Source organism: Lygodium microphyllum, chromosome 15, assembly GCF_053477565.2.
Source record: "Lygodium microphyllum isolate KBCC chromosome 15, Lygodium_microphyllum_v1.1.10, whole genome shotgun sequence".
Classification (NCBI taxonomy): domain Eukaryota; kingdom Viridiplantae; phylum Streptophyta; class Polypodiopsida; order Schizaeales; family Lygodiaceae; genus Lygodium; species Lygodium microphyllum.
The window spans coordinates 67,023,167-67,049,000 of NC_141149.1; the positions used below are offsets into that span (position 1 = coordinate 67,023,167).

General features: G+C 43.2%; 1 protein-coding gene across 1 annotated transcript in view; it reads right to left on the bottom strand.

Moving 5' to 3' along the window:
* The window catches only part of LOC148024637 (U5 small nuclear ribonucleoprotein helicase), a 276,793-nt gene that overhangs the window by 139,016 nt on the left and 111,943 nt on the right, over positions 1-25,834 (bottom strand). The window contains exons 16-19 of the mRNA XM_087694266.1: positions 12,397-12,480; positions 12,136-12,210; positions 11,762-11,893; positions 11,610-11,675 (exon numbers count right to left, since the gene is read on the bottom strand). Coding sequence (XP_087550392.1) covers positions 11,610-11,675; positions 11,762-11,893; positions 12,136-12,210; positions 12,397-12,480 — 357 coding nt within the window. The remainder of the gene's footprint in view (positions 1-11,609; positions 11,676-11,761; positions 11,894-12,135; positions 12,211-12,396; positions 12,481-25,834) is intronic.

Sequence of the window (25,834 nt, forward strand, 5' to 3'; positions counted from 1 at the left end):
ATGCCCCACTAAATACTTCAAGCTTCACACCTTTACCATCCTCATTGTAATCTTTTGCTTCGACCATCGGTGCCAAGTTATCATGGACAGGTGGCTGCAAAAAGGGTGCACTTGCTGTACCAACAATTTGACCAGTAATAAATGGTGCATTAACATAACCAGCAGCTGTCTCATGAGTCCCAAACATACCAGCTGCATAGATGCATTACCAAACATGTTACTTTGTGTCTGAGGCATCATGCACATTGCTATACATTGGATTTTCGATTCCATTAAACATAGCTGAACTGTCTCAAGCCATTGCTTGGAAAATTGATTCCACTATCCTAAAGCTATAGCGGATGACTTCCTCTTCTTGCCCTTGCTCTCCTTCCTTGAAGAGTTCAAAATCGAGTGAATTGATGATCCTTTGCCAATTGAGCAAAGATATCAGTTGTTATCCTAAACTAATCTTTGAACTAATCATCCTATTCTTCACTTTTGTGTTGGTCATCAGTATCACTTAGAACAAAGAAATGGTTCAAATATCAAGGAGATGATGGCTTATTAATACAACCTACAAGTTGATGGATAGTGTTCAAGTTATCACAATTGGAAGAAGTTGCACGGTAGTTCATCCACCACAAGGTGGACATGCCATATTGAGGGGTTAACAAAGCCCTCAAGGGGTGCACCTAAAAAAATGTAAGTATATCACGCTATCATGCAAGCACTGCAAGGAGAAAACCCCAGACACAACCCAATGAGAGAGAATAAAGAAGCACCGATAAGGGCTTAGTGACTTGGTATTAAGCTCAAATTGTGCAAGATCAGCAATCGCATTTTCCCCTTCACCTTCGGAATTTCCAAACTGAGAGGTATCATTACTGCTTGATCCCCTCTCAATATATGAAGACATCCTTGCTATAATGCTCAGTTGAATACAACTTCAGCACTAGAGCAACGCTTCTGACTTCCAATCAAGTGCCATGGACCCATCTATTCAAAGAAGTTGATGGTATCCCACCAATGGAACCATGAAACCAGCCTTCCTTTTAGGGACAAGGTGGTAATGACCTGATTAAACACTAACTACAGCAACCACAAAATTCACATAAACTGAAATGAAATTGTTTACCCATCAATCTTGAACAATGGACACACAATTGTCCCCAACACCTTGCACCCCTTGCAGTATTTCTTTAGCTTGCATTGAAATTGGTTGAAGTACACTAAGATTGCTATCCAATCTTCTCCAATTTCCGATGCCCCTTGCTACCAGGAGTAGACAGCAAGCCTTCAATTCAATTTTCCCTTGATTCTGAAGGGAATTGACCTCCACTTTGCTCCTTCACTTAGAAATCCGGCCCCAATTTCTATTATGGCTGGCTGCCTCTTGGAATTGACCTCCAATTCATTCCTTGAGTGAGAAATTTGGCCCCAAATTCAATTATCGTTGGCTGGCTTCCTGGAATTCTCTTAAATTTCCCGATCTCAGTGACTGAATTCCAAGTCCAAAGCCTCAATTTCTAAGCATGCCTCCCAACGAGGGTAAGAAACCCTAACTTCTGCTGCAAAATCAGGGTTTTGCAGCAGAAATTCTTCAATTTCTCCCACTGGGGATTAAGAATGGTTGAGATCTTTCAAGAATGGCTGGGATTTGGCTGAGGCAATCGAGAGGAAGCCATAGAGAGAGAGAACTCAAGGAGTTGTCGCCATAAATTGGTGAAATTGAGCTGTCCTCCCTATTTTCAAGTCCCATATGGATTCACAAGCAACAATTGGAGCATCTTCCATGGCTGCAAAACAACCCCAAGAGCAGGTGGCAGCAGTCAAATCCTCTCCCTTGAGCTGTCCACAATTGAATTCGGCTCTTCTCTCTCTCCCCTCAAGTCCCCAAAGTCAAGTGGCAGCCTTTTTTATTGATTTTCAGCCAGTTTCAGCCCTTAATAATTAATTTTAGGAACATTCATTCTGAAAAAATTTAATTCCTAAAATTTTTGCCTAGAAAAAAATTTTCTGCCGGCCAATAATTAAATTGGCTAGGCCAATTTGTCACCCACGCTGTCCTAAGCTTTTATTAGCCCCAAAAGTGGCATTAATTGATCAATAAATGCCCAATTCCTAATGTCACCATTCATAGTAATGGCTAATACATTGTCCTCCACCAACATTTGTCACCAAGTACCACCTAGTGCCTGACTAGGTACCACCTATCACAACAACTATCATTGGGTACCACCCAATACTTGACCAGTACAACTTATTACAACTTTGACTTTGACGCTAATTGAGATTTTGGGGTCCTAGACCGGACATCATCACTTAATTGACCTGCTCACTTGCACCTCACTTATTCACATTTGACCTTTAATTAAGTTAAATTCTTAGCAAAGCATTAAAAAGTGAAAAATTCACGTCCCCGTGACAACATATGTAGGTGCCCAATGTACTATGTGATCAAAGGGTGCTTCCATTGTCTATTTTGAGAGGGATTTGGACCACTATCCAAGGTGATGCGACTTCTTAGATCAAAATTGCCTTGGACTCTTCCTCTTGGAGCTATGCCAACCTAGAGATCACCTCTTACAATTTCAAGGGAGGCATAGAGATTCATGGGAACACAACCTTGTTGGCTTCTTCAAAGCTGCAGATGCACCTAATACTTCAAATCATAACCCACACCAACTCATGGTTTTACCACAAGGAGTCACCTCAGACAAAGCCACTAAGAGATGGAGAGGATGCCACCCATGGCACACTAGTCCACATCCCAACTCGAGGCACCACAAGAGGATAGAGACAATACTGGAACGTCATCAAGCAACTCTATCCCAATGCTTCAGCCTCTCCATGTTGGATCAACCCATGAGAGATATCTTGGGATGATACTGATACCCATATCCGTTCCACATTGTATTAGATCCCTAGTGCTCTTTTAGTATTTTCAATTGTTTGTTGTTTTCTAGCTAGATGTTTCCTTTCAAATTATGGTCTCTTTACTGTACTTGGGAACCACGATAGTTTCTTGAACTTCAAATATATCTATTTCTCTCTCTCTCTCTCTCTCTCTCTCTCTCTCTCTCTCTCTCTCTCTCTTTTTCGTAAAAGGTAATTGTATTAATTACGAAAAAAGTACAAGATTACATGATTACACGAGTACAAGAGGCACGAGGGCCGTAGGCCAACGTGTGGGAAATCCCCGGACTAGGGTACTAAAAAGTTACACCAATCATGGCAAGGACCCAGAGGCAATTGCCAAATGCCAGGAATACAAATCCTCCCGAGGGAGCAAGTCAGAGTGCCTGATGAGATCTAGCTGCCAATGCAAGAGCCCTTTAAGCCTTGCAATATGTCGCGGTACATTAGAAGCCGAATCAAAGAGAAAAGCATTTCGGGTGGTCCAAATGTGCCAGCATCCCCAGTATCTGAAAAAATGGAATAAGATCTTCATATGTAACGGTGGCGGTGTGGGATACTTCGGGCGCACAAAAACCCAATCGAAGGGAGTCAATGAAGACCCCACCACCGCGTGCCAGATTCGTGACAAGAGTGACCAGATATTCTTGGCGAGCGGGCAAGAAAGAAAACGATGTCGGGCCGATTCCGCCGAAGTGGTGCAGAAGAAGCAAGTGCCATTCGAGATTCGACGCTTGGAAAGGGCCGAGGCAAGAGGAAGACCACCAATCATTACCCGCCACAGAAAGACCTTGCATTTGAAAGGTGTCTTGTTCTGCCATCCCTCCATCAGCGTTGCCTGCCACCATGACAGTGATTTCCGCAGGCCCCAAACAGCATTAACTTTCACGCCCAACCATTGGTGATCTTTAATGAGAAGATGATACACCTGATTAGTAGAGGCCTTTTCCAGACTCAACCGGCCTGCAAGGTCCCAGTCCTGCCAAGGGCGATCCATAGCCAGGGCAGGAAAGGGTTGCCTACCCTGAAGTTCCGAGGAAAGCTTCCCCCATAGATCACGGTATCCGCGCGGGATCCGGAAAAGTCTCCTAGCAGTCCGAAATGATGCAAGGACATTGCGAGTGGCAAGGGTAGCATCCGCAATCGAAGTCACACCCAAACGGGCCATGCGGTTAAATCTTGGTCTGAGCTGATGTTTATCTTCCCATGAAAGTAATGTGGATACCGCCAACAATTCCAGCTGAAAAGAATTTGTCTGCACGCGGTCCCCTACAGGATGCCAACGGGCCTTTTGGAGCACCACTTTCCAAGAAGCGACCAAATGCACTAACAAAGAGGAAGAGGGACTGGAGAATCGAGCGTCAGCATTAAGGACATGCCACCATGAGGCTCGAAGTCGTGTGTTACCCTGGCGGAGGCCGCTGTCCTCAAGAAAATAACGGGCTATGATGGTCCACGGGTGATGATCCACACACATGGCACGAAACAGAGACCAACGAAGAGCCAGCATATGAGTTTCTGCATCCAAAATAGCTCCACCACCCATGCGCTCTCTCTCTCTCTCTCTCTCTCTCTCTCTCTCTCTCTCTCTCTCTCTCTCTCTCTCTCTCCGTAAAAGGTAATTGTATTAATTACGAAAAAAAGGTACAAGTTTACATGATCACAATACGCCAACGTGTGTAAACTGTCAGTACAAAACCCGGATAGAGATACACAAGTCATGGCAAAGACACAGTGGAAAGTGCCATGTGCCAGGGAAGTAAATCTTCCCGAGGGAGCAAGTCAGAGTGCCGAATGAGATCTATCTGCCAAAGCAAAAGGCCTTTAAGCCTGGCAATGTGTCCTAGAACATTAGATGCCGAATCAAAAAGAAAGGCATTCCGAGTGGCCCAATTGTGCCAGCATCCCCAGTATCTAAGAAAATGGAACAAGACCTTCATATGCAACTGTGCCGGTGTGGGGTATTTTGGGCGTACAAAAACCCAATCGAAAGGGCTCAGCGAGAAACCAACCACCACTCGCCAAACCGCTGACAAAAGCGACCAGATATTCTTAGCGAGAGGGCAAGAGATAAATCGATGATAGGTTGATTCCACCGTGGTGGTGCAGAAGAAACAATTGCCGTTAGAGATTCGACGCTTGGAAAGGGCCGAGGCAAGAGGAAGACCACCAATCATTACCCTCCAAAGAAAGACCTTGCATTTGAAAGGTGTCTTGTTCACCCAGCTCTCCATCACAGTTGCCTTCCACCATGACTGAGATTTCCGCAACCCCCATACAGTATTGGCTTCACTAACCAGCCATTGATGATCTTTAATCAAAAGATGGTACACCTGGTTAGCCGAGGCCTTTTCCAAATTCAATCGGCCTGCCAGGATCCAGTCCTGGCAAGGGCAATCCACAGCAAGGGTAGGAAAGGGTTGCCTGCTCTGGAGGACTAACAAAAGCTGTTCCCATAAATCATGGTATCCATGAGGGATTCGGAAAAGCCTCCTGGCAGTACGAAATGATATGAAGACATTACGACTGGCAAGGGTGGCATTTGCAACTGAAGTCAAACCCAAACGGGCCATGCGGTTAAATTTTGGTCTGAGCTCCTGTTTGCCTTCCCATGAAAGTAATCTCGAGGTTGCCAACAATTCTAGTTCAAAAGAGCTAGTATGTAAGCAGTCCTCCGCTGGATGCCAACGCGCCTTCTGGAGAACCAATTGCCAAGAGCCGACCAACTGAACAAGCACGGATGAAGAAGGACTCGAAAACCGAGAGTCTGCATTAAGAACATGCCACTAGGAGCTTCAAATTTGTATATTACCATGCAGAAGCCCGCGGTCCTCAAGAAAATAAGGGGCTATCACGGCCCACGGGTGATGCTCCACACACATGGCACGAAAAAGAGACCAACGAAGGGCCAGCATATGAGTTTCCGCATCCAAAATGGCCCCACGAACTAGGCGTTTCGGGGTACATGTATGCGACCACAAAATCCACGAAATACTTGCCTGCAATGAATCCTTCTTCCATAACATGAAACGAATAGGCCGAGTGAGAGCATTCAAAGTAGTAGGAGTCCAAGGCAACAATGGCAAGAAATATGTGAGCATTGGCAGCATAATTATCTGAGCCACTTTGAGACGAACATGGAAGGGCCAAGCTTGCGACTTCCAATACGGAAACTTCGCTGCCAATTTCTGTGAAATCCATTGTAGTAGTTCTTTTGGCCGAACATCAACACCCAAAGGGTACCCAAGATGCCTGACAATGGAACCACGGGGAATAACCCGACCCTGCCAGCCCAATGACTGTAAATCGGGCTCCGTGCAACTGAGAATGGCTGATTTGGAAGTATTGATACGAAGACCAAAAGCCTGACCAAAGAGCGTCCAGACATCTAATGCCTTGCGAATATTGTCCTTGTCCGCACTTAAAATCATAAAGCTATCATCAGCCAAAGATTGACTAATGAAGTGCTGACCAAAAGGAAGAGACAATCCGGCCAATTGAGCAGAAGCTGCCATGGAGGATAACATCGAAAGAACCGGATGAGTCGCCAAGGCAAAGAAGAAAGGACTCAGAGCACAACCCTGTCTCACAGAGTGTGAAAGGACAAAGGGCTCTGTAACACCACCATTTAGCATAACTCGCGAAGAAGCCACAGCACTAATGGTGTAGATCAAGCGGGACATCCGAGTGCCAAAGCCCATAGTAGACATAAGTTCTGCAATGAAAGACCAGTCTAAATAGTCAAAAGCCTTTTCTAGATCCAATTGGACCAATACCACTTCCTGATTAGAGTGCCTTGCATAGTCAATAGCCATTTGCACATTTAAGATATTATGTAGAATGTTGCGGCCCTTAATGAAACCATATTGAAGAGGATACACAATGGCCGGAAGATGCTTGTGGAGCCGATTTGCCAGTAGTTTGAAAAAGATTTTATACATCGAGCCCATCAAAGAGATTGGTCTCCAATGTTGCAACAGTGACGGTGAAGGAACCTTTGGAAGCAATTTGATAAGCCCTTCTTTCCATGAGGAAGGCATGAACCCTCTTTCCCAAACCTGCTGAAACATAGTCGTCAATGGCTTCACCAGTTGGGTAGTAGAACTCTCAAAGAATTCATTGGTGAGACCATCCCAACCGGGACTTTTATCCTTAGGCAGGTGCAACAAAACATCCATAACCTCCTCCTCACAAATATCTATCTCCAAAGTAGTTTGCATATCAAGTGGAACCTGATGTCGAACCAGCTCATAGAAGACTGAACGTGCATGCATAACCTGGTCAGAAGGTAACTGAGAAGAACCAAGAAGATCTAGAAAATAATTCCTGCACATATTGACAATGGTCTGAGGGTCAGTGACCATTTGACCTTCTAAATTCTAGAGTCTAGTCATATTTTCTCGAGCAGGAGAGGCATGCAGAGCGCGAAAGAACTTATGAGTTTGACAAGCACTATCTTGCAAATTCTCAGGCAACTTTTGCAATTTGGCCTGCTGATAAGATTTCAACTGAAACTCTTTAATAAGATTAGCCAAACGCAACGCCAGTGACAGCAGAAATTCATCATCTGGGGTGTCCACCAGCAACAAACAAACCAAAACCAGTAAGTCCTCCGCTGCATATCGACGCCGCTGACAAAGAGAGGCATGGTGGATCCCATACTGCTGACCAATCCGCTGCACATTAGAGAGCAATCGGTCAAAGGAAGCAGTGCCCTCCGAGGCGAAGTCCAATAAGAATCTATCAATCAATTGCTGCATATAGCCCTGAAAGAGTGAATGCTTCAAATAAGAGGAATTGAAACGTAAAGGGAGTCTATCCAACAATTGCATAAAAGGTGCAATGGGTTGTGCAAGCATCTCAAGCTGGAGAGGGAAATGGTCCAATAAGGCATATTGCTGCAAGACTGTCATTTCCAACATCTCAGGAAGAAAATCATCATCCTGCATGATATACATTCGGTCCAACCACGACCATGTAGTTAATGTAAGGAAACCTAAGGCATTTGTTAATTTGGGTTAACAGGGTATAAATCCTAACCCAAGGAAAGAGGGTAAATAAGCAACTCAGCTTATGAAACCCTTGGGATCTTGCCAAGTCAAAATTGATCCCGAATCGAATGATGGATGTATTCCGAGAGAAGGAATTATATCTTAGCAGTTGGCCGTATAAACAATAGGATCTTAGATGTTAGGGAGAGGAGCCTCGGGGCCCAACAAAAATCTCCTCAACACACTTCCCCTGTAGTAAATGGTGCAGCCACTGGCGAATATGGGAAAACACTGGAATCCTGCCAGTGAAAAAGAGAATAACAACACGGTCATAAAACACCGAAAAAGAACGCAAGACAGTTTTCGGGTCCACCGTGGCTTCCAGAACATCTTCAGTTCCCAAGTCCGAAAAAGCTTCATGATTATGTTGGACATACTCGCCAAGCAGAGTATTGGCAAACTCCAGTAAATGCTCCCAGTCAATGTCCTGAGAATCCACAGAGTCAGAGGCAACCTGAGCATAAGAACGTTCCTGATGACCCATTGTCTCTTCTGACGTATGCTTGGAGAGTTTGCCCGCACGTTGAAAGTCAAGAGCAGGAGGCATCTCCTCTGTGCAAGGAACCATATCCTCTTGTTCCTCTGTATCAGAATCCGGACCAAGGGCTGCCACCGTTTAGTTGATAAAAGCCATATCCAGGCCAGCCATGCTTCTCTCCTCTGTCACGAAATACTAACTCTCGCTGAGGCGAAGAAGAAATCTATTTACCCTGCTCTATCACACTTGATCTGTTACCTGAGCTGAGACGGGACGACGACAAAGGTGAAGGGGCAAGTCACATGGTCGCCATCAACCAGGACCCAGAGGGGACGGCAACTGCTCTATAGATTCCGGTGGCAGCTGACGGGCGTGAGCCAGGCCGTAGGGAAAGCACGAACAGCAAGGCGTTGCAGGCGCTATCAGCAAGGCGAAGCCCTGGTCGCAGCAGTAGGGCGTAGGCGGACGGCAGCCACGAAGGGGGAAGTCAGCGAGGCGGGGCGGCATTGGCAAAGAAGGAACAGGGCGACGACCAAAGCCACAGCCGTAGGCGGGGAAGCACTCGCTGTCTCTCTCTCTCGCTCCTGCAGAAAGCGACGAGCTGCCCTAGACGAGCAGGATAGGCAGGGGGAATCGCTGCAGCAGTCAAGCCGCCGGCCCCCGTCCCCGCAAAAGACACATGTCGAAGATACAAGGGATACTACGCCGCCATTGGAGGGCCCTGCCCCGCCGCTTTAGTCTCTCCATGTTAGACCGACCCATGCGGGACATCCTAGGATGAACACTCCAGGACCAGTTCCACACCGCACTGGGAGTACCTCTAGATTGTATCTAGTCTAGATATCATTTTGTACCTACTCAATTTAGTTCAACATAGCATAAACGTTAGCTTCACTGGGACTTTTGAAATCTCCCTGACATTTTGTATGCAACATTTTGGTCTCATAGGCCAACTTGGCCTGTTGTAGACGTTAATATAACTCTCTCTCTCTCTCTCTCTCTCTCTCTCTCTCACTCTCTCACAGAGAAGCTCCAATTAGATGAGCATATTTACATTAGGAATTCTGGCCAGCCAAAGAAAATCACTATGATCACAAGTGAAGTCAAAAGGCTACCAAAACACATTACACAGATATCATCTAGAGGGCTAGGAACAACAAGATTGGAGAGCACAATATGCAACTAAGGAGAAACCAATTCAAGGAGGATGAGGTCAATCAAAACTATTGAAGAAATTTGCCATAACAGTAATCCTCGAACACATGCTACGTGACTGCACATACCCAAGGCCAAAATCAAAAATAAAGGCATTACAAGTGCACCGAATGTGCCAAAGAGCAATCCACCTAAGAAGATGGAAAGGCAACAATGATTTTCCTACAAAGTGGTCAAAGAAGGCATCTGGCCCATGACCCATGAACAAATGGTCACTCATTGCTCTATCACCAAGGTCCACACACAAGAAATAAAGCTCCAAATCTCACTCACAACAAGCCATGACATGAAAAGATGAATCTCTTAGCAGTCATGTTTGTGATGCCTTGTCATCTCTTGCCTGTGAGCCTCAATCTGAGTCGGATGACGACTTTAGGAGCTCTAACCTATCTATCATCTGTTTTGACAGAGGAGGTAGCTCATTCTAGTGCACTCAGTTTATTGCCGTTTAGTGCATTTTCTCCACCAATCGGGGTTTTGTGTGCATTTCCTAGCCAGTTACTAATTTCCACAGTCTGTCGACACCTACCGTACATTCTCATTGTCACCTGGGATTTTTCTAGGGTCACCCCTATTTTTCTGGCATTTTATTCGTCATTGACCAGCATTTATGGCTGGTCAGCCAGAACTTATGGCCTTCCCTAATGCAAGTCATATTTGGGCATTTTTTGCTATATTAGCAGTTGTACTAGAATGGTCTAGTAACCACTGACTAAGCACTTTTCATATAAAAAGGATATAGCGGCTTCACTCTTGGTATACATATTTAATAGAGCAGCTGGACTAAGAGCACAATGGTGCCACTTTTCAAGAGCAGAGACTATGATTCCTAGCAATTCTTGGGCCATTAAAATTGGACACTACCTAGCCAAGATCCATGGATCTCTTACTGAGTATGAGCTTAGTCTTTGGGCAAAGCAGCACAAAACAAAGCCTCAGAGAAAGCTGGCTTCAGGAGAGGCCACACTACCATGGATCATGTGCTTACACAAAGAGCCATCATGGAGGAGTGCCTGACACACAAAGAGAATCTGCTGCTGTTTATGGACTTTTAAGAAAGCATTCAATACTGTACCACATGCTGAGCTGATGACAAGTTCTCTATAAGAGAAGCTGTAAGTGCTAGACTGGCACATGGATTTGCAACCCTAGGTGCCCTAAAGCAACAAGTTGCAAACATCCAATTCTAGGAACCAAACACTACGTTGGTCACACCAATCCTCCTATATTGCAGCTTGGGCAAAGATCTAGGGACCTAGCCTTTATCACACTACAAAAGGGCCACTGGCAAGGCAAGATCGTCTAGAGAGGTATAATCATGATGGATGGCAGCACATGGAGAGACCATTAGTGATGATGACATCGTGAATGACCCTCAACAAGCCATCAGTGCTCAAAGAGATCATCAAAGCGCAATTAGCTGCACAGATAGAACATGTTCCTAAGCAAGGGTGGAGTAATCCACACCATCTTGAAATTCCCCTTTTCTAAAATGGGATAGTCAGCATGAACCTAAGGCATTAAGAAATTCCACAAAAACCAACAGGTATATGGAAGCTGTGTGAGGCAAGCATGATATCTCTGAATATGTACAGTAGATCTTTCCAGTAATAAAAAAGCCAATTCGATATCACTAGAGTTTTAGTTTACCAATCTTAGGAGTTGAGTTGATGCCTCTGGAGCCTGCAGATTTCTTACACTGTTTACTTTGCCTTTCTTTAAAAGAGAAGACTTTCTGAAAGAGATATTCCTCTATTAGTGAAAACAAACATTGTACAATACAGCTAAGAAAAGAAGAAGAATTATGCACCCTTAACTGCCCGCTCTGCAGGGTGGCAAGCACAAATGCTTAAAGCAGTGCTATACAATTACTTTGCAATGGTTTAACCTTGGATGTTATATTATTCTAACTTAAGAGATTGCACATGGTAAGGCACTGTAAGTGGTGCCTTTGTTGGAAGATGAACCTTTATGACAACTGTGTGAGCTGGCAAATTGACCCCCCACGCTAATGTTGCAGTGCATACAAGAACCTGCAAATACAACTACTATCAAGTTTACTCCTATTTTGGTGTAAACAATACAGTGCACATGATGCAAGCTGCTGTAAGAAAATCACCTTTATTAGGCCAATTGAAAATATTCTCTCTGTAAGGTTTCGGTCAGATCGCAACATGCCAGCATGGTGTATCCCAAATCCAGAGCTGAAAAGTTCACCCAACTCACGATTTCTTGATTTCGCAACTTCTTTCTGCATTTTCATTGGTGATATTAGAAAGGCGGCAAACCCTTCACACATGACTCAGATGTCAGCAGGAGGAAATACGTGCACAAACATGCACCACACACACACATCCACAGTCAAAACGAGAATGCTACTGCAGGTTTCTATTCTTTCACGACTGTAGCTATTACCATGACTCATATGTCAGCATCTAGCATCAGAAAGTACGCATTGGATACAAACAGTCACCATAACTATAAATATTTCACCTTATAGATCCCATACTGAGCATGATCTTCTGCGGTAAAATACCCAATCTCTCCATTCCTCTGTGCCATTTCAACCTTCAAAATAAATGATAACATAGCTAAGCCAAAAAAAAAAAAAGCAAAGCAAAGGCCACACAATCCATCACCACCTAGCCTTCAAGTCTCAACAGATTGAACTCATAAGCAGTGTAGCCCAACCATAAAATCGTGTCTAGTACGAAAAGATCATAGCAATGAGTTCCTAGATGGAAGAGTAGATACCAGTATGCGAGCAACCTTGCCAGTATCCTTTCGGGAGTGCACAAAGACCATTGCTTGTTTCTCACGCTTTATTGAATCCAAAATCTGCGTAGCAGCATAAGTGCATTATTAGAGCTTTGGCACTCATCCCCTAATGTAAAATCCCCCAGGATTTGGCTGCAAATGGAATTACAAAAGATAGCAGTTTGATGGGGCTCAATCACAGCAAGAGTACAATTTAGTACTTGAGGAAAATATGCAAAACATCAATGCATATGCCTATTATAGCACAGCATTCATGCTGTCCAAAAGGTAAACAGAGAAGACACACCAAGGAAAACATGTTATAATAAACAGTGCTTGTGCTGTCCAACATAAACAGAGAAAACAGACCAAGGAAACCTCTATATACATGATAACTACCCTTCAGGTTTGAAGGGAAGTCAAAGGCTTAACTTAGCTGAGCCACACAAGGCCATACTAAGCAAAAATACAACCTGAAGTCCCGATAGAACAGAAAAACAAGGACAGAAAAAAATTGTGATCATGAGATCTTATAAATAACTTGTCTGGATCTAGAAACTAGTTGTCAGCAGAGCTAAACTTGGCTTCAATGGAATGTTGCTGATGTTTCTGAAACACACATGACCCTGCCAGAAAACTAAACTTTCATATTCACACTTGACATCTCACTGGTGGCATGCATGTGTTAGTGCTGAGAGGCAGACAGTGGGTGAAACTTGCATACATGAATGACAGACACAGGCGGCATGCCAGAGGCAGAGGGCTGAGGACAGCAGGGCAGAAGAACATCAAGAATTCAAAACAATCAACTCTAAACAAAACCTACAAAATCCAAGCCAAAATCCAAGCTAAATCCATCCTTCTGATGCTTCAGCCCCACTGCCAGACCTCATTTACAGTTTCAGATCGCTTTAGTAGAGGAGAATCTTCAACAATGTTTAAGGAAACAGCTTTGGCATGGCTTTGACCTTTTTTGTATTTTCCACTTGTGTTGGTGTTTTGCCAAGTGGAGCTTATGTTGGCTAGAGCGGAACTTGGCATATTATGGCTATTTCCTGGCAGACTAACGGTTGATAGGCGCAATTGCTAGAGAGGACAAAGTAGTTTTACAATTATGGTGGAGTTTGTATGTAGGGCGAGCAAAAAAGAAACATAACAGAGGGATATAAATACATTGGCTGATAGAGTGGTTTTGGGCACCTAGTAGAAGCAAAAGTTGTGGTGTCATCTGCTGCAGGTGGCAGGTGGATGTCAGTGAGTGGGGTGAGCCAGTATAGCAAGGTGGACATGGATACTTACTGGGAGAAACATGCAACAATTGACTTTAAGTTGTGTGATTCAAGTAGAGCAATTGTAAACACTGGGAAGAATGTCATAATGACAATAGTTTAAACTATCCAACTTGATCAATTATCACCATGAAATTTGCAAAATAATGAAAGCGAAAGAGAGAAATAGAGAGAGAGAGAAATGAAATGAAATAGAGAGAGATGGAATGGCAGCACCATGATGAAATGGGAACCAGCCAATCCCCCTTTGCAAGACTTTATTGAAACAAACCACATTCACACGCTACTTGAACTATATACAATGCAGTTAATTTGCTGCAAATCTGAGAATTCGGGTTTTGAAATCCTAATTTCTGGATACATGGGGCAGCAAACTGTTTTTCTTCTTTTGTGCTTCAATGTGTTCAAGTTCAATAGGAGAAGCTTCTTGGATGAGTTCAATGTGTTCAAGTTCAATAGGAGAAGTCAATGTGTTCAAGTTCAATAGGAGAAGCTTCTTGGATGAGTATTAGATAAGAGCATACAAAGCATGTGGCTAAAATCTCAGCATTAGGGCTTGTTGGAAGTGAAGACACACCTTCAATATATAGGTATGAAGCTTGGGTGGCAGGTGCTTAAAAGTGGAAAGTGAAGGCTACAAATTTGAAGTGAAAAATGTCTACTAAAAATAACATGTATTCAAAAAAATGATAAGTGTCCATGTAGGGACACTTTGTCACTTTCAAAATGGCACGTCCTATTTTCTAGATCCCACATGTCAAGTTTTTAGAGAAAGAAGCTTCTAAGCCTTCTACTCTGAAAATCTTTCAAATGTCCAAGAATTTGAAAAGATTGCAAAATTGTAACTTGCGAGATTTTGGAGCCTCTAATGCAAACAAAACTTTCATTGGAGTAACATCCAAAAATAGTAACCTCCTAAGTTTTAGGAGTTGTCAAATTTGGATTCTTCCAGCGACGAGAGGACCTTGACCTTACAGCACTCACTGGCTGCTCCAGGCAAAGAATCAGAGTAGTGGCACACTTTCAAAGAAAATGGCACATAGACCCAGACCCAACCACTTGTCTTATAGATGGATGGAGATATTGGGCATACCACAAGAGGCCTCTACAAAGACTTCAGTGGGATCCAAGAGAGTGGGTGTGGAGGGATCCCTTCCTTGATAGGCCATCCGACATCCCCTTCTTTGGCTACACTACTAGATTGGGACAGAGGATACAGATGAGCAAGATTAGAGCACAGCCTGCAGCCATCCCTTATTGGCATAGAGAGGGAGTCTCAAATGAGTTCCTATACGACTTTTGGAGGCGGCTACATGACAGCTTCAAGCCCAGGAAGATATCTCTCTTTCTATGGCTTCTAGCCCATAGGAGTTTAGCAGTGGGCACTTGGCTTGGATATGGCAGGGACCCAATGGCTTGCGCGCGATGTGGTGAGCCAGAGGAGACACAAAGACATTGCCTTTGGGACTATCCTAGAGCCCAAGAGATTTGGAGGAGAGCTCTTAGGATAGTATTCCATGGTATAGCAGAGTCCACGTGGCGACTTGGGGGGCTGTAGCTTGGGTCACAAACAAAGGTCCAGCTTGCGGCTATAAGGACACTCAGGGAAGCTTTTCTTTTCTCATCATTGGACAACATCTGAGCAGGATCCCTACCCCTACTCGTAGACACATTGGACTCAGGGACATTGTCATAGATGGGAGCTGATTTCTAACATTATAGCTTGGTACATATGGACTGTGAGATGTAGCCAGGTCATTGATCTTCAGGATATACCCACTAGGAAGTCTTTATCAAGGATTTGGACAAAGATAGTCCATACTCTCCGTGGGAGATGGGAGAGGTTGCAGGGAAGCTCTGAGAGGATGAGGAAGAAAAGAGAGCCTTTCCTGAGGATTTGGGATTCAAACACCTTCTTTCACACTATCCCTCAGATGTTCTGGCACTTTAGCCCACCAGATTGGTTGTTTACACAACCATTGTATCTTTGATGTACTTAGTTACTCTTCACAGAGTTTCTTATACTTTGTATTTACCTTAGGGGGGCTTTCTCTGAGGTGTTATTAATAGAGTTCTCTTTTCTTGGGAAAAAAAAAAGAGCTTAATTATTTAGACTCACTAGTTCATGGCTTGTTTCTTTCATCATGAGTATTTGGCTTCGCTTTTCGGTCAATCTAACAAACCAACTAAGCTTTTAGTCCTCATGGGCTATCAAAAATAACAAATCTACTCTGATACCATGTCAAAAAATCATAGGTATACTCTGATACCATGTCAAAATAGGTGACAGTTTAGAGAGACAGTAGGGTTTGTGAGGAGTAACACAGAGTGTGTACGGCAAACATTGAGAGAGAAGAGAAACTCAAAAACACAAGAAAAACACGGTGATAATGCACTAAATCATGCTATGAGAAGAAACTTTGATACAATGGAGCCAAAGCTCAAAAAGATAACTACACTATCCTACCTTAATCAGGCAACAGCACCTGTGGGAAATTTGTACACTGGAGGGAGTAAAATGCAGTCAATTAGGGCAGTGGGCTATCAAAGTAATCACTGGAAGGTGAAGGACACCTATTGAGGAAGCGAACCGCACTCCTCTAATACTGTTGGAGATGTGAAAGATGATCACTAACTGTCGAGGGAGCAAACCGTAGTCCTCTAATGCCAAGGAATGACCTGGGTAGCAAAACGCAAATCCCAAAGTGTCCAAGTTGTCAAACACAGGGAGAGCAGCCCAAATGTTGATGCTAGGTGGATAATGATGATGCCAAATTATGAAGGATGAGCCAAGCTACAAAAAAGCTAGTCCAAGCAACCTCTATGAGACAAATGAGTGACACCCCGTGATGAAGGAGGAGCTAGCCTACAAAACGCAAGTCCCAACAACCCCTCTGATAGATGAGTGATAAAATCATTGTCGCTAGATGGTGTAGATTGTTGGCAAAGGCTAGGATATTGATGCCAAGATAGAGATGTTGATGCCACGCAAGGACAAGGCCTCCAAACGGAAAAACGCACGTAAAGGTGGAGCCTGAAGGAGAAGGGTGTTGATGCCAAGCAAATGATGGTGACACTAGGTGGAAGATGCTCCAAATGCAAGGGTTGATGTTGGAACAAAGCACCTGAAGCAGAAGAGGAAGGGTGAAGGCAGCCATGAGCATGAACCACAATGTCCTCCTAAAGGGGTGTGAGGGCAATGGAAGGGGCTGGTGAGAGAAGAGAAGTGGTGGAGGTGACCGAAGAAGGTGGTGATGAATGACTGAAGAGAGAGGTCGGGTGGTGAAGAATGAATGAAGTGACTGCCTATTTATAGGCATAAGCTGTCTAGGGTGGCGTTCCACTGTGTGGGCGCCCACTAAAAAAGTGGCCAAAATGTGGACACTATCCCTTTTTGGGACTATCAATGCAAAGCCCTAAATGAAGTGTGTGAACTAAAGAAGTGGTTTCTCAACATGGGTATCTCGTTCATGACCACCACCCAATTGCAATATAGGACATTCTGGCCATCAAGCACCCTTGAATAATAAGATGGGCATTTAACCATAATTAGTGGATACTCAAAGAACATACAAATCATATTTCGAGATCTATAAGCATCAAACTGATTTGAATCATTGAGCCAATACATCTTGATGATAGTTCACATATAAAAGGTTGATTACAGCAATTGGTGGCATGCAGCAGAAACAACAGTTGTCACATCCTGGCTGCTTGTGGTCAAAGTTGCAGCAAAAGGCATGATGCTGGAGGATTGTGGAGCATACTGGTCAGCAGAGCTGGAGTGGTTAGAGTGGCAGCAAATGAAGAATGATGTTGGAGACATTCCACATTCTCAGGTGATGATAGGGACCTGCTCACATGTCAAATGCTGGCAAGGACATGGCAAGTGGTTGGAAGAGTTCATCAGAGCAGTAATAAAGCTGCTGCTGTTGATTGCAGAACTGTTGGTACATTTCTGGGTGGATCTGAGAGTTGTTTTGGAATATAAACTTGGGTCGACAATCACAGACAATATATCAGGTGACCTGTGGTGCTAATATACTTGTGTTCCAAGAAGACCCTTGTTATCCCTTCTCCATTGATGTTCTTGGTTGTTGGAATAAAGTGTGCCATTTTTGTGAATCGATCAACCACCACCAAGATAGAATAATACCATCTGGAAGAAGGTAGTTCAACAATGAAGTCCATCGATAAGGATGACCATGGCTTACTTGGAATAGGCAATGGGAAGAAGGCCATGAGGTCAATAACAAGGGACTTCAGCTTGATTGCACATGTCACGAGAATGCACAAAGTCCTTGACTAGTTTCCACATGTTCAGCCACCAAAAATCCCCTGAAACCAACTCAATTATCTTGTTAACCTCAAAATGCCCTACTAAGAGAAGATCATGTCTCTTCTTCAGTATATCCACTTGCAAAGGACCATGAGAAATGTAGAGGAGTCATTTCTAATAGAGCAGTCCATCAATGTCCCAAAAATCCCTTTGGGTTTGTTCTTGGCTCCTTATGTCCTTGGCAAATGAGTCTTTTGTAAATTCCTTCTTTACATTTGATAAGAATCCAAAGTCTTCTGGGGCTTTGCTGATAAATGTCCTTAACTTTAGTTCCTTAGGTTTTAAGATTATTGAATTCTATTGGTCATGGGCTTCATCACCTTCTTTTGGTGAAAGGTAGGATATTCGACATAAAGCATTTGGCTTTCCTTGTTGGTGGCCAAGCCTATAGGTAATGACGAAGTCAAAACTTAATAGGAAACCACTCGATCTTGCTTGGCAATGATTCAAGATACGAGAAGTTGTAAAATATTCCAGATTCTTGTGATCTGTATAGATAGTGATCTTATGGCAAGTGCCTTCAAGTAGATGTCGCCACGTCTCCAAGGAGTCCATAATAACTAGAAGTTCTTTATCATAAATTTTATGGTTGAATTCTGTGGTACAAAATTTTCTTGAGTGGAAAGCTACTAGATGAACTCTAATTGTCATCACAAATCTAGGATAGAACAGTTTCAAGTGCAAAATCTAAGGCATTTGTCTCCATGATAAAGGGCTTGAATGGATCTACATGGATGAGAATGGATGTTGAGGTGAAGGCTTGCTTTAATGTTTGAAAAGCTTGTTCAGCCTTCTAATCCCATACAAACTTGTTCTTTTTCATTAGGTTGATTAGAGGAGTAGCAATATTAGAGTAATCCTTGAAAAAGATTCGATTAAAATTTACAGATCCTAGAAAGCATTAAACATCTTGCATAAATGAAGGTATCTCCCATCCTAGAATAGTTTGCACCGTCTTAGGGTCCATAGAAATTCCCTTCTCAAAAATAACGTACCCCAAAAACTCAACTTCAGTTTGATAGAAATAACACTTTTCCAACCTTGCATAAAAGCCTACTTCCCACAATTTTTTTGAGACTATTTGACATGATGCTCGCGCTCCTCTTGGTTCTTAGAAAAGATCAAGATATCATCCAAATAGATCACAATAAAATCATCCAAGTATTCTCAAAACATATCATTCATCGTATATTGAAAAACCGTTAGAGTATTGGTGAGACCAAATGGCATAACAACATATTCACAATGCCTATGCCTTATGTGAAAAGCGATCTTCCATTCGTCACCTTTCTTAAACCTAACAAGATTATAAATGCCACAAAGATCTATCTTGCTGAAGACTTTGGCTTTCCCAAGTCCTTTAAGGAGTCCTAGAGTCAAGGAGAGAGGGTAGCAACTCTTGATAGTAATCTTATTGAGCCCTCTATAATCCACACACATGCAGAGGGTGTTGAGAATCTGCCAATCACACCCTATATATGCCCCTTTGTATGGAACAACTAGGCTAGGAAGGTGCAGTTCATTCTAGGAAGAGAGACAGATCCCATAGGCACAGTGATGTAGTGTGCTACCAAGTAATCCTATATAATGATGTACTTGACTATCACTTTCATATGATGATAATGCAATAGTACTTGTCTCTTTCTGTCAAGTGTCTATGTCATTGTCAGTCCTACACAAGATTGTGTTTATGAGTTCAAGTCTCAATCTTGAAACCTAATTCACTTATGTAACAGTTGTCTTCTTTGTCAATGTCAACATGAGTAGTATCTTCATCTTCCATCCTCCATAGCTTCCGCCTCTGCCATGCTCTGGATCCCGCATCTTTAACAGAGGAATCCATCTTTTCTCTTGATGAACAGAATTGGAGCACCCACTAGAGATTTTGAATGACATATGAATCCCTTGGCAAGATTATCATCAATATATTTCCTGAGCTCTACTAATTCATCTTGAGATAGCTTATAGATGGGGCTGAAAGGAGGTTGAGCTCTTTCTTGCAAATCTATTGTATAGTCATAAGGTTGGTGTTTTGGTAGCATATCCGCATTCTTCTTTTCAAACATATCCTTGATTTTCCATATTGAGTTGGGAGTGTGTCCAGGTTTTTGTCCTTTGGCTTCTCCATAGCAATTGCATAAATCAAAAAGGATGGATTTCTATTTGCTTGACATATGAACACCTTTATCCCAATGTATATTAGTCGAGATTTCTTCCTTTTATTATTTTGCAATAGCCTTGGTACAACCTTTCTAGACCTCCAACTAATATTGGGGTTATGTAATTCTAGCCAAGGTAGCCCAATAACAACAGGACTATTTGGGCAATGAATGATGTTAAAGGCTATATCTGATACAAGACTCCTTAGGGCAACTTTTAAGGGTTGAGTCTCATACTTGACATCTCCCAAAGCAAGGAGTTGACCATCAATTACTTCTACACATACTGGATTTGCTTTTCTTAGAAATTGTATACCATGTTACTCTACAAATTTCTCATCCATGAAGTACGTTGTGGCTACAGAGTGTAACAAAGCTTATTTGTATATATATGTCTTCCCTTCAAGATAATCTTTATTAGTAAGATAAAGCTAAACATTGGATCTACAGATAGAAAGAGACCTTTTGGGTTTCTTGAAGCTTTGTCTGGCCGTATGGTCTCTATTGAGGCTCAATGTTAATTTTCCCGACAGTGACGAAGAAGTAGTGGCACCATGAATTCTCATCCTTCGTTTGTTAGGACGATATTTAGCCATATGTCCCAACTGATCACAATACATGCATAATCCATTAATGTGTTGCCTTTGTTTTTCTTGGGCTGTCAATGGCTTGAATCGCATCATATCAATTTGCATAGGCTTTCCCTCGGATACTTGGTTTTCTTGGTTGGTTGGGTCTTTGAACATATTCATATTGCTTGAATTCAAGGCTGCTCCTCGATATCTTTCTTGTCTTCTCTCAAACAAGTAGTTGTCACATTCAATTGCTTGATAAATTCCCTAAGTGTATTCACCTTTGGAATAGTGAGCAAAAGATCATTAACATTATTTTTCAAACCCCAACAGAATTGACAAATAAAATAATACTCATGCCAAGTTGAATCAAATGTGAGTTGCTGAAATTATGATGCATATATTGAGACAGGTCTCGACCCTTGGTGTAGATTTCTAATCTTTGTTTCAACTATTATTACTCTATCTACTTCTCCAAATGTGGCAAAGAACTCGTGTACGAAAGGCCTCAAGCTTATATACCAATGGGGATTCCTTGTCAAGCAAGGGGGCAAACCAAGAGAGGAGAGAGTTGTTCCTAAGAGAAAAGTGTGAGAGCAGAGGATCGAGGTACAGCCAGATTCACTAGACAGTGTGAGAGTGAGAGAGACAGAGTTGAAGCACGACACCCAAAAGAATAGCTGAATGAGTGTGATCTGAAAGTACAAAGTACAACCCTTAAACCTTAGGGTTGTAGGGGGGTGTTCACACCCGAAACACACTAAGTGCCTAAATGTGTGTAACATAAGCACATAAGTACATACGATAATAAGACCATAAGTCTGGGGGAAAAAACCTCTCCTACCGAGAGTAAAAAGTGCCCCAGTGTCCTACTGATCACCGACACTCCCATATGAGCGTAGGCGTAAGTAAGGCGTGAGTAAAATACCCAACAAACCCCCTGGAGTGAAGAGTGATCAAGAGTACAAGGATCATCCGCCACCAAAGGATATCAAATTTAAAGCATCGCGAAATGCTTCAAATTTGTCACGAGGAAGAGCTTTGGTGAAGATGTCTGCCACATTACTGGTGGTAGGACAATAGACAAGGCTGATATCACCTGCATGTAGCCTCTCTCTGACAAAGTGATAGTGAATCTCAATGTGTTTCGTGCGAGCATGAAACACTCGGTTCCGTGCCACTGCAATGGCACTCTGACTGTCAGTGAATAAAGGAGTAGGCTCAGTAACAGATACATCCAAATCAGCTAGCAAGCGTCTAAGCCATACGCATTCAACTGTGGTGGTGAAAGCTGCCTTGTATTCAGCTTCACATGACGATGTGGCAACAGTGGATTGTTTCTTGCTAAGCCAAGAAATGCAAGAAGTGCCAAGAAAGAAACAATTGCCACTAGTAGAGTGACGTGTATTATAATCACCAGCCCAATCAGAATCACTGTAAGCATGTAAATGCAGTGGTCCCCCCTTGGCATAAAGCAACCCAAGAGAACGAGTACCCTGCAAGTAGCAAAAAACACGCTTGACAGCTTGCCAATGTGACATACGTGGCTGATGCATATACCTGCTCAAGGCTGAAACTGCAAACTGTATGTCCGGCCTAGTATTGCATAGATAGATAAGACATCCAACTGCAGGAGCATATGTATGTATATCAAACAAGTCACTGTCATCATGTAATGACAGTTTCAGTCCAGGTTCCATGGGAGTAGTAACTGGCTTGCAATCCTGTAAGCCAAATTTCTCAAGAAGCTGCCCAATATACCGTGACTGTGGTAACCCAATACCTCGAGCATTATGTATGAACTGGATGCCCAAGTAGTAATGCAAAACTCCCAAGTCAGACATGTCAAAAGTTTGCTGCAAATTTTGTTTGAATGCTGAAATCTGATCAGCATGTGTTCCAGTGAGCAAAAGGTCATCAACATAAAGACATAAAATCAGCATAGATCCCCCTTCTTTACATACGTAAAGGGTAGACTCAAATGAACTGTTTAGAAACCCTTGACCAAGCAAGAAAGCATCTATCTTTTCATACCAAGCTCTAGGAGCTTGTTTTAAACCATATAGTGCCTTTTTGAACTTGCATACCAAATTTTCTGAGCCTTCAACTGCAAAACCAATGGGCTGCTGTACATAAACTTTCTCCTGAAGTTCCTCATGAAAAAATGCAGTCTTGATATCTAGCTGATGGACTGTCTAACCATAATGTGCAGCCAAAGCAATCATAGACCTGATGGTCGTCATACGGGAAGTAGGACCAAATGTCTCCTCATAATCAATGCCCTTTTTCTGTGCGTAGCCTTTAGCTACCAGCCGTGCCTTGTATTTATCAATGGATCCATCTGCTTTTCTTTTCAATTTGTAGACCCATTTTGTTCCAATGGCTTTCTTACCAAATGGCAAGGACACCAAATCCCAAGTTTGATTCTTAGTAATAGAATCTAATTCAGCTTGCATGGCTGCCTTCCAATGCACACTGTGTTGTGCATCCTCATAACATTCAAGCTCTTCATTATCAAAAGTACTTGCTGCCATAATAAACTCCATAGTATGTGCTGAATCATGCAAACGAGTTTGCCTTCTAGTACGACCAGCCATGGGTGCATCCAAAGGACTATCTTGCATAGTCTGCAAATACCATCTAGGTAGCTGTCTAGCATCCTGGCTGTGTGCAAGCTCTTGCTGAATTTCTGTTTCAGCATGATGCTGAATATTCCGATCAGCCAATGGCTGAATTTCTGCACTATCCATAGGAGCAGCTGGCTGAACATTAGGTTCATTTTGTGAACCTCCAGCTGAATCACCAAAAGTAATGGGCAGCAGCCCTTCAAAAACATCACGGGCAGCCTGATATGTGTCCAAACCAGCCAAGGATAATTCTGATTTTTCATCAAAAACAACATCCCTACTGACAAAAACCTTCTTAGTAACGGGATCATAGAGTCTGTAGCCTTTGCTCTCATTGCTATATCCCATAAAAATGCACTTAACAGCCTTGTTGTCCAATTTTCTTCTAAGTACCTGTGGAATATGGGCATAGGCAAGACACCCAAATGTACGAAAGTGACCAACAGAAGGTTTACGGCTGTTCCAAGCCTCAAATGGTGTGATGGTCTTCAAGGCTTTGGCAGGGCATCTATTCAAAATATGGCAAGCACACATGACTGCTTCCATCCAAAAACTACGAGGCAAGCTCTTTGCCTTCAGCATACATCTGGCCATCTCCATGAGTGACCGATGTTTCCTCTCTGCTACCCCATTCTGCTGTGGAGTATAAGCTGTAGTATACTGATGTACTATGCCCTTCTGCTGCAAAAAAGAATTCAGCATAGAGGACATGTATTCCCTCCCTCGGTCCGAACGGAGAGTCTTAATGTGGCATCCAGATTGGTTTTCAACAAGTGCACTGAAAGCCAAAAATGCATCATACACTTCTGACTTCTTTTTCAAACAATAGACCCAGCAAAAACATGTGAAGTCATCAATGAATGTCACAAAATAATAACAACCACCCAATGACATGGTCTGCATAGGCCCACAAACATCTAAATGCACCAAGTGCAATCTGGTTGTTGCCCTGAAAGCAACATCACGAGGAAATGAGAAACAATGCATTTTCCCCAAAATGCATCCCTCGCATAAGTGGTCAGGAGGTCTCTCCAAGAGAGGTAAGCCATCCAGCATCTGAGTACGCTATAAAAGCATCAAGCTGCCAAAGTTTACATGCCCTAAACGTGCATGCATGCCATAACTCCGCTTGTATCATAGCAGGAGTAAGAGTGAATGTCAAGTATGCTGACTGATCTACTGAAAGAGCATCCAACTCATATAAACCATGACACAAAGATCCTGTCAAGACCAATGTCATGCATTCTTTTTCTCGAACCATGCAACGGTCATCATCAAAAGTGACCTGCATACCACAACGTGCCAAAGAAGAAATAGAAAGCAAATTCTTCTTTATTCCAGGCACAAACAAAGCATCCTGCAGGCGGAGAATAGAGCCATCAATGGCTGTGAGCTGAATCTCCCCAATACCACGAACAGGGTATGATGCATTATTGGCACACTGTACCGATTTCCCAACAAGAGGTGCACTAACTGAAGCAAACAAATCTCTGCGAGATGTGATATGTCTAGAAGCACCACTGTCAAAGAACCAAGTGTCAGCATCCTCTGTAGAGCTAAGTGCTCTATCGGCCCAAGAGATATCATAACTGCAAGTGTAAAAACAATAGTCCCTGTCCACAACAAAGCACGCGGACTCACTAGCAGTGGAAGGAGTAGTAGAAATAGACATTCCTAACTCCTCCTTCTCTTTGGCAATGCGCTTTCTGTACTCAGTGATATAGTGGCCGGGCTTCTTACAATAATGACATTTTCCTTTCTTTGCTTGCGTCCCCCCTTGTGACTGATTCTGCGATGTGCCCGAAGTGCCAGAACTCTGTGGAGCATTTTTCACCTTGCTGTTCTTGCCTTTCTGTCTTGCCACAAAAGCCTGCTCAGAGACTATAGCATCCACACCACTATTTTTCCGTGTTTGCTCCTCCTCTAGAAGCAAGCTAACCAGTTGAATAAAAGTGAGTGGGTGCTCAGCAATCCTCATGGTGAGATACAATGCAGTATGAAAAGACAAGTACGAAGGAGGTAGGGAATTCAAGGTGGTGGATATCAACTGTGCATCCGAAAAATACTCATCTACATTCATGGGCTGCTCCTTGAAGTCCTGAATCTTGTTTAAGTGATCCTGCATAGAATCACCTTCATGCATCTTCAGAGTTTCCAACTCTTTCTTTAAGAAAGAGATCCGTGTCTCATTTTTTCCTGCAAACATATGCTCCAAAGTCAACCATGCATCTCGTGAAGAAGATGCCGAACGGATATGAGGTATGATGGACCGCTGAACTGCCAGAGCAATCAGCGACAAGGCCTGTGCATCACGGGTATCCCAAGCTTTTTGAGCTGCAGTTCTTGGAGGAAGTGGCTGAGGTGGAGCGGGCTGAGGTCCCCGTTGTCCACGTGCGCCATGGGGAGGAGGAGTAGCGGGAGCTACAACTCCCGGCCGAGTTTCCTCTCC